Source organism: Buceros rhinoceros, unplaced genomic scaffold, assembly GCF_000710305.1.
Source record: "Buceros rhinoceros silvestris isolate BGI_N320 unplaced genomic scaffold, ASM71030v1 scaffold5347, whole genome shotgun sequence".
In the NCBI taxonomy this organism is placed as follows: domain Eukaryota; kingdom Metazoa; phylum Chordata; class Aves; order Bucerotiformes; family Bucerotidae; genus Buceros; species Buceros rhinoceros.
In genome coordinates, this window is record NW_010422633.1 from 45,609 (window position 1) to 55,541 (window position 9,933).

Genomic DNA, 9,933 nt, shown 5'->3' on the forward strand with positions numbered 1-9,933 from the left:
CAGGGAAGTGCACAGGTATGGACACAGCTACACGTCTCCAAAGAAAGAAGATGGATGTAAGCGAGGTAAAATACTCCTAGCAAGGTGGGCTCTTCTAACCCAAACCTCCTGTTGAAGGAATACAGGTGAGCACGTGACTGCAAACTTACGGGGGAATTGCTGTAGAAGGGTGTTTAGATGTCTGAAGGTGTTTACTAAGGGTCTGGTAGAGTTATTTATCTGTCATATTGCTGCTATTAATTCTACATGTATAGTTCACCGACTAACAGTTATAGCTCGAGCTATTAATAAATCAACAAACCACTTCAATTCTAACTTGATTTAAGCCAAGAGCCGTTTTCCCCTACAAGAAGCACTTCCTTTAGTGTTTTCTAACTCACACTGATAGGCAGCCTTCAGCTAAAACTTAACAGTCTTGGGTTCTTCTCTCCCTTACTCCCTTTTTCCTTTTCCTTCACCTTAGAGCAACGAAGATACTCAGGAAATCAAGCAACTTGCTATACAGGCCACATTTGCTTCAAGTGAGGTCCAAAACCAGGACCAAGACAGAACATGTCTTTGAAAAGCGGGTATTAAGTTCTTGGGTTAGACAAGATGCTCTAATGAATTTAACCTGCTAGATCAGATGTTTCTATCAGGGTGTTCCAACTAACCACCTATGAAAGGCTGGTGCCTCTCTCCTCCCTGCAACTGACAAAGTTTAGTTTTAGCTCTCTTCTGGAAAACACTAAAAAACCTCCCTGTAATTCATATTTATTTTTAAGCAGAGTAAAATATTAGTTTAATTTTGTATGGCTCGCTTCTGAACTTCTGCTGATGACATTTTTATAAATTAGAGGTAATCAAGAATCCTTTCCCACATTTTAACTTCACAAATTCTCAGAATCTTTTGAAAGCACAGGATCTGCCAGATCTAATGTAGTGTAACAAAGCACAGAGCCTCATTACTTAATCCCTACACTCTAAGCAGACTTACATAAAAAACATACACTGACAGATCTTATAATCAAAGACACTGAACAAGTTGACTCCTATCCTCAGAACCTTTTGGAGGCTCAAAAATACTGATGTTCATTAAGCGTAAACGTGCTTCTCCTAAAATTTGGGTTTTGTTACTTACGGCCTTCTAACTTTTGATTAGTCAAAATAATTATCTCCCAGATATTTTTCCCTTCTTCTGCAATCAAGATTAAAGCATTCTGTATTAAGCATCAAGATTTTTTAAAACTAACTGAGCTTACAGCAGACATTATGTCACCTTAGCAACTACCTTCTAGAAGTCACTTACTCTGCAAAAGCTGATTTTAACATGTACTCAGTTTAAAATAACTTCTAGACTAGCAGCTGGCAACCATTCTTCTTCATTACAATTTCAGAAAGCCATAAAGACTTAAATCTGAAAGAGAATTAAAATTTAAGAGTCTTAAGTGACAAAAACATCTGTTCATAGTGAACTGTTTGCAACGCGATTCATTCAAGTACCATACAAAGAAAGTGGTTAGTAGAAACTAGAGTAACCTAGAATTCCGAGAATACTACAGAAAACCAAAACTAAACTGCAGGTAAAAACACACCTAAAAGGCAGTTATTCAAATGCAGGTAGCCAGGGGAATGAAGGCCTCACCTGCCAGCTGCCTGCCCCATTCCAGTGCCATATTACTACTCCTCACTTCTAATACTCTCCAGCCCTTCTCCAAGTTGACTGAAATATCTACTTTTTTTTCTTCCAAGTGCGAGGTAGAAAACTACTCTTCCATTTCTCCCTGTCCAGAACGTACGTTCCCCCTCCCCCGCAAAAAACCCAAATTCTTACCTACTTTGGTGTTTCTATATTCCACCCGTGGAATAGGGAATCAAAGAACTGGAAATCCTTCCTTTTCCCCGTAACTTAACTGAGTGCTTGAAAGCAGCACAGTAGGAGCACTTCTCCAATTAACATTTACCCAGCACATTCCACCTCCTCATTCCCCTAACGCATCTGAGTCACAACCACCCGCTCCAGTGACTGGAAATTAACCTACTAAAGCAAAAATGCCAAAGTTACACAGTTGTTTGACATAACTTCACAGAAACTTCGTTTGGAAAAGTAAAGTTTCCCTTTGAGATCAGTGAATAATAAGACAACAGAGGAGGTGTAGAGAGATGCAGTGTCTTGTATTAAGCCCATTGATGTACTATTAAAAAAATTTACAGCTTTGAGAGAGACAACCTCTTCTTTCAGACTTAGTCTTAACATTAACAGCTCTAAAGGTTATCAGACCATTTACAGCCTCTCTTTTTCCAGAAGGGGTACTCTTCATTTCTAAGGAAAATTAAAGATGAACTCATTCCTCATGAATAATTACGGATTAGTCTTGTAAGCACAAGCAGGACAGAAGAATCCTCCCCTCCTCCTTATCAGGATGTTTTGTGCCTTCTCTGCCCATTTCTCATTTAAAATCAAAGCCTGGTAGATAAAATAAACCCTCAGATTAGGCCCTTAAATTGATCTTCTAGTCAGCTGAGTACTGCATGAGCAGTTTCTTTTTAAACAGCACTTCTGTTATTTTGAAAATTAAGTATTAGTTAAGCAGTAGGAGGTAACTTTAATATCTGTAATTGTCTTTGACTCACAATTCAATAATCCCTGACAGAATATGAAGACTCCTGCCTACCTTGCCTGTTTGGTATGTGCCACACCATGCTGTCAAGCTCCACCTGCTGGATAATCTCACAACAACTCTGGCCAAGCTTTCTCCTCACCGGTACTGATACAACACCTGGGTACAAAGGTAAGACTGACTGTTTACCTCGTTACATATTCTTCATGCTTTTCCTTTCTACCTTCTCTATCAGTACTATAATCAAGTGAAATCTCTGGGTGGGTATTTTTTCTAAACATCTCAGGGTAATGGGCCATATTTGTAACTAATACCCATTTTTGGTAATGCTGTTATACCCAGGAACAGTCATAGCTCACAGCTAACAAGAAAAAAAAAAGATACTTCATGCTTTTCAGCCTCTGATAGTAGAGATGCAGAAACTAATGTGTAAGTGCAATATTTCACTCATCTTTATATAAGTATCACCTTTAATTTTTCAAATGCTACAAAACAAAAGAAGAGGTAAAAAAGCCACGAACTCCAGAAGGGTACAACTCCAGAGAACACCGCCTCCAAGCTAATTGACTAATCTGAAACATACACATCCATCTGAGCACTAGGTGACTCATCTGCTCGCTGCTCCGCTCAGTAAGTTAAGCCATATCACGATACATACATTTTGCTAGAGCTACAATGAAACATCCAACTTTCTTCGCGGCTGAGCTCTACTACTCATGTTCAGAAACATTTCAAGCTTTGAGGGTGGAAGGAAATGTCATCGAATTTGAGGGCTGTAGATTAAGGGTAGCACCTGACATATTCTTGTAACACAGAACTTACTTACCCACTTCCTTATACAAGTCAAAGATTCAGATTGCAAAAAATAACTGACAGTATCTTTTCACCCATAATTTCCAACCACAAAACCCATAATACCTTAGATACGTGTATTTGCTGGTATTTTCTCTCATACAATGTCTTATAAATACACTTGCCACCAAGTGCTACTCTTCATTACGATCTACCATCCTTTGGGAATAATTAAAAAATAATAATAATGCAGGGCGATAAGACACTCAAGACTTGCAAATCATCCCTGGAGCAGCCTGTGATTCCAAAATGCTGGAAGATGCATTACATTTGAGAAGCATGATTTCATTACAAGTCTGGAGAGAATGTATTCGCTTGGAATACTGCTCAAGTACTTCTCTAGAATCACAAAGCCAACATCATTTCACACAGCTCAAGTTGTAGCATAGGCAGTACAGAACCGAAAAGCCCCGCTGGGTGCAGATCATTATCTCTTCAGAACGTCGTCACTAAATAAACACAAATGAAGACTATCTGCAACGAGAAGTTTTACAGAAGCTTCAACACAACTATTACTGCTGAAGAACTATTTTTTCCCTTTGGAAAGAAGTTCATCTATTTTTGCCAAATCTCCAAATGAAACTGTTGCAGAACCCCTCTGGGCTGGTCTTGCCTAAGGAAAAAAAAGAAGAAAAAATTATCTACGGCTAATTTTAAGTTAAAATATTTTGTAAAAAGCTTTTACAGCATCAGCAATTTAAAAAGCACCTTCAAACAGAAAATAGTTCAGCTTCACTTTACCTGTGATTCATGGAATTTCCAGCCAATCATGTAGTAGATCTGAAACGTGGCAGGTACGGAGCCATCGCTATTTCCATACATTTCTTAGGGCAGGAAGGGAGGCAGAAAATGGTACACAGATTGTCAGTTCTAAGTAATTCTTAGTTCTCAAAACATTAGAAGTGTGACATATTCATCATAATGACTCTTGGTGAAAGATTTGGGACAATAAAAATATCTCATACTGGAGCATCAACATAGTTCAAATCCTGCCATTATAATTCAAGCCAAAAATATCTGTGCAGTAATGGCATTTGTTCTATTCCAAAACATTTTGGGGTTGTTTGGGTTTTTTTTTTTTGCTCCACAGAGGTCAGAAAAAGACATAGGAAATATGTGCTTAAAGTCATTTCAGATTAACTCTGTCTCAAATACCTACCTCGGTATATTGCAGCAGCTGCCAACATTGTGTCCCTGTGTAGCAGCGGTTTTCTATTCCAAGAGCAATTACTCTCCCCCATACCTAAAAATATGGTTTAGCTTTAAGGAAAAGAAGATACAGCATATGCCATGAGTTAAGAGTCATGCACTAATGACAGACTTGTACTAAACCAGAATAAGTATAGTGTCCTCTGAATCTCACTGTGAGAGAGAACAACGTACGGCGAATAACGAGGTGAGTTTGTTATCTGTAAGAATCCAAGCCTCTTAATGCCCACACTTTTTGCATTGCAAAGAGTTTGTATTGCTAGGAACGATTTCAAATTATTATTTCTTCAGCCTGAGTCTTCAAACATCCAGGTTTTCTAGTGTAATTTATTTTAAGCACAAGTACAAAATGTTTATTCAGACACTCTCTTCAGGGTTGGTTGGTTTTTTTTTTTTTTTAAACAGATAAGCATTAAAATTACTGTCCCAAGAGATTTTTAATAAGAAACAAAATAACTACAATTCTGATCTCTCTAATCACTGCATCTGAATATTTCTGCAGTGAATGAAAGTTAGGAATGCTCACAGGAAAAGTTAGTACGTGGGTTATGTGCTTCTGCCTCCCTTTCAGAGCTTTTCAGCAGCTTACACTGAACAGGCTCGCAAAGAATGGGAATACAAGGGAAGCAGAAAATTCACAGCAGTCCACACAGTGACAAATCCGTGTCTGCTGCTTCCCAACACAAATCTGCTGACAGGCATAATCTCCTGAAGCACTAGAGATCAGGAAAAAAGTAACACTACCACCATTATGATAAACTTTATTTATATTTTTTTGAAGGAGATGATGAAACTCTGGCCCAGGTTTCCCAGAGAGGTGGTAGAAGCCCCATCCCTGAGAGCACTCCAGGTCAGGCTGGACGGGGCTCTGGGCAGCCTGCTCTAGTTGCAGATGTCCCTGCTCACTATAGGAGGGTTGGGCCAGGTGACCTTTGAAGGACCCTGCTAACTCAAACTATTCCACAGTTCTATGATTTGGAATTAGGAAACGCACAGTGAAACTTTTTGGTGTCTGCACCACTGATTTTGAAAAAATTTATGCTTCCACGAAGTATATACTTGCCTTGCAAGTCTTCCATAACCTCAAACAGCCCTGGGTAGTTGACTTGAATTTCATCAGTATCCTAAAAGGATGGAGAGGTTTAGTTTTAGAGCATATCCAGCTAAAACAGCCTTCAGTGCTGCTAATGGACTATTCATCTGCCACTTCTGTTCAAACTGCATATTTCTCAGAAGAATATACTGCCTAACTCTTCTAAAAAGTTTTGTTTAGCAGCCCAAACGCAATCAAATTTTAATTGAAACGCCATTATTTTCTTCTTCATTTTAGAAGCAGCAGCAAGAGCATCTAAAGGTTCTTCAAGCAGGTCTAACATTCCCTGACAGTTCACCAAAGAGACCATCCAACCTCTACTGGGCCACTGGCCAGAGACACACTTCAGTTGGTTTCATTAATCACAGAGAAGCAGAGAACACAGGCAGCCCAGGTGGTTTCAAAAACTTAGTCAGCAAGGCACATGGCATGCAGAAGGAAGCAGTACATCACTAATACAGTAGTAAACAGTATTTTTTACACAGCAACAGCTTTGATGTTCTGGACTGTTCTACCTGATTATTCTCTTATTTCTAATTACCACGGTCAGGGTGTTAAAGCCAGCTCTCGACAGCAGATGTCCCAGATCAGAGACAGCAGTGAATGGCGACACGTGAGGCGAAAATCCCCCTTCTCTCTCCAACTCTGCAAGCTGCAAAGAGCAGCGGAGCTCATACAGAGTGTCTCCCCCAAACATCGCTCCAATGAATACTCCATCTGGCTTCAGAACCTGGTGAATCTACAACACAGAAAAACCCAAACTTAACCCTTTCTGTTATTAAGCCCACATAACCAAGAAGTTTTTGAAATGAACTTCAAGCAATCGTAACAATAGTTGTAACAGATTTTTACTATTGACCATATTCCACACAGCAAGCTGTGCCAAAGCTTTTGGTAACACTGCAAGGTAAATCATCACAGTTGGACTCGATGACTTAAAGGCCTCTTCCAACCAGATGATTCTGTGATCTGTCTGAGCAGAGACTGTTTGTTCTTAAAAGTGAATCCCCAGAAATTACGCTTACAGGCAGGAAACACAAAATGCACTGTGGAAATCTAGGCTAAAACTACTTTCGGTAGGATACTCCTCAAACAATATCCAGAATTAATTCAGTTCTGAAAATAAGATAGATTAAGATAGCTTCTGCTTACTTTTACTTTCTCAGATGAGGGAAGCAAAGATATTTTAATGGCTTGACCTTAGAGAAATGGAGGCCTTGATTGTCAGTAGTGATCTTTGCACTTCTGAACACACAAAGGAGTATCACAATTCTTACCACGTCCACCCCTGCTTATCATTCGCTAGCCAGAACAGCCACACCATGACTCCAGCGTTCAGGTTCACAAGCTGCTTTCTTGTCTAGCAAATCCTAGCCCCTCTCCTACTGAGGAGGCCAATAAATTCATGTGTTCTTTTTTCCTCGAGAACTGGCAATGATCCCTGGTTTTGATATATGTATGGCCAGACTAACAAGACAGCAAAAGCCTCCAACGGTTCACCTTACCCATTTGAAACAAAAACCTTTTAAATTGTCTTTAACTAGGTATTAATCAAGCTCCTTTTCCTATGCTAATAAAGAAGGCTTCAACTGAAATTTAAGCAGCTGAAGGCAGTTTCCATTAGTTAAAGCCCGTGGTCCCAAAGCAGGAAACGAGCACTCATGATGAAAGCTGGCCAAGAAGCCCCGTGCCCTGTCCTTTGCGGGACATTGTAAGGTGTCAGTTATTTTTACTGTGGGTGTGAAAATACTCAACATTCCATAGAACACTCAAACAAAAAAGACTTGGAAAGAAATATATGACCTTTTCTGGAATTTAAGTCCTGAAGGCATGCCAATTTCTATTTTTATTATTTCCATAGCAGGAAATAATAAAATTTACCCATAGCAGGGTACTCCTACTTGTACCAACAGGTGACAGAACAGCACTGTAATGACTGTCCAATTTGAAATAAATCAAAAAACAGCCATCTGGGTAAAATACTCCTTGCTCTCTCTCCAAAGTTAGCTAATTTGAAAAAACAAGTTTTCACCTACAGGAGGGAGCTGAAATAATCCAAAATCTGGTTTTTTTAATAATAGTTTCAGTTTTCTGGCCAAGCGTTTGCTTCATTTCAAAATAAAAAAGCCTTTATCTGATTAAAGTTGTATTTCCAAATAGCTGAGACATAAAAATAACATAAGTTTCACAAACCGGTTCTGGAGAAGTTAGATATAGAGAACACTTGTACTACAAGAAGTAAGAGCTAATACACAACAAGAACCAGTAGCATTGCCTCAGTTACATGAGTTACCTCGATCTCAGCTGTTGAGATTATTACACAAATATGTTGTTTCACAGTTATTTATTCCAAACTGAGACAGAAAATTAGCAGAAATATCAACTGATGCCCCTGAAACTGTCAAAAATACTGCACGTAATACTTGTGTGCCACAGGAGCTATTGCTACACCTCTTATTGAGGCCAGGAACACCAGAGTGCTCTGAATGCGAGTAATGGTAAGTGTTGATTTCCAGAATAAAAACCCGGGTTCTTACCTCTCTAAAAGCTTTAGGAAGGTCATTCACCCAGTGTAAACTGAAATAACAGAAGCGTACGTTTTATAATTGCATACGAAATAAAATTGAGAGAGCGCAGGTAATTGTTACGTTATCTAAGTACATTTCAGAAGCCAAAGCAACAAACCAGTTTCTCAAACTGCAGAAGTTCCAAAGCACCTGCCTAACAGCGATACCAAATTAAAATAAAAACCCATACAAAGAGGGGTTTGGTTTTTTTTTGAAGTTCAAGTTGAGAAGATGCATGTCCTGGAGACTAGTTTGTCAAAATGCAGGAAAGAGAAGCTGCACATGTTTTGAAGGAAAACAATCAAGCAGTGGGAAACTCCAGGCCAGGAGTTTTTCCTAACATACACTCATTAACTATGAAAGTACATTTCTTATTGCTGTTTAATGGAGGATCAATCTTTCTCCTTTTTTTCCTTAAAGTTGCTCTGAGAAGAACGTTGAAGATCTTTAACCAAAAATTTGAAGAAAATGAATGATTAAACACATACCTTAAGCTGCTAACAACAAGATCAAATGTATCTTCTTTGAAAGGAAGGAATTCCTCATCAGCTACAACACTGACCGTAGGGATTTCAGATTCTACAGCATTTTTCTAATTGTTGGGTTAGAAGAGAAACAACATCAGAAACTCATTTCTTTTGCTTTCCTGCACTATGGAACTGGAGCACATTAGCATTCAGAAAGCTACTTACTAAAGCGTTCTCTGCAATATCAACTTGAATAAGTTTTTCAACTGTTTCCTAAAATAAAAATTTTAAAGTCTATCAAATATTTGAGTTTACAATTAGTCATTTTTTAAAATGCTTACAGATATTTGTAATAAGTTCAAAGAAATCTCTTCAACATTCAATAAAAACTGTATATAAAGCAGAAACTGCTTTTTACCCCAGTATAGTGCTTGGTAACTGCTCCCAGGGAGAATAGCTGAGGCAGAACTAGCAACAGAAAATATATTCTGCATTTTTATGTGTAAGTTCAGTCAAATACAAACCATGGATTAACAGCCAGTGACTTCAGTACCTTTACCTATAGTGCAGTTCATGAGGAGCAAACTGTTCACCGCTTAAGACTCCATACTGATACTCCTCGTTCACAACTAAGCACATCCAACACAGTCTGATAGAAAAACATGCGTCTTCCTACTCAAGACTAAAGGTGAACTGCCATACAACAGAGAGCTCCCCCTGCACTGCTCTCCGTCTAGGCTCTAGTGTCACAAATAAAGAGTAACAGCCTGCACAACTCATGTCTTTGCACTGTAGCTAGAGATACAGGAGGAAAAAACCCCAGGAGTCACCTCATTGAGGTTCAGAGCATTGTTTTAAGTTAATAATAATAGAAAACAGAGAGATAAAAACGTACTTATTTGAAACACTTTGAAGAATGAAGAGCCAGTACCTTGGTTAAATGTTGAGCTATGTAACCCCTTCCAGAGCCAACATCCAAAGCAAGCGGAAATGTCCTAAAGGACAGTTTAGCAACACAAAACATAATCAAGACTTGAAGCTACTTTAAGTTTGAGACAATATTAAGTTTTGTCTACCAATCTCCAAACGCATTGTCGAGCTAAACCCATCGAGCACCCCTCTGGGGTCACCGCTCCAGATGCTCA

General features: G+C 38.9%; 1 protein-coding gene across 1 annotated transcript; it reads right to left on the minus strand.

Moving 5' to 3' along the window:
• Positions 1 to 3,978: 3,978 nt before the first annotated feature.
• Positions 3,979 to 9,783, minus strand: NDUFAF5 (NADH dehydrogenase (ubiquinone) complex I, assembly factor 5; the record flags this gene model as incomplete). Its single annotated transcript, XM_010140096.1, has 9 exons — positions 3,979 to 4,065; positions 4,194 to 4,276; positions 4,612 to 4,695; positions 5,725 to 5,785; positions 6,296 to 6,493; positions 8,292 to 8,331; positions 8,810 to 8,913; positions 9,014 to 9,061; positions 9,720 to 9,783. Coding segments are annotated over 9 exons (769 nt in total), but the record flags the coding sequence as incomplete, so codon positions are not given.
• Between the last annotated feature and the right edge of the window lie 150 nt (positions 9,784 to 9,933).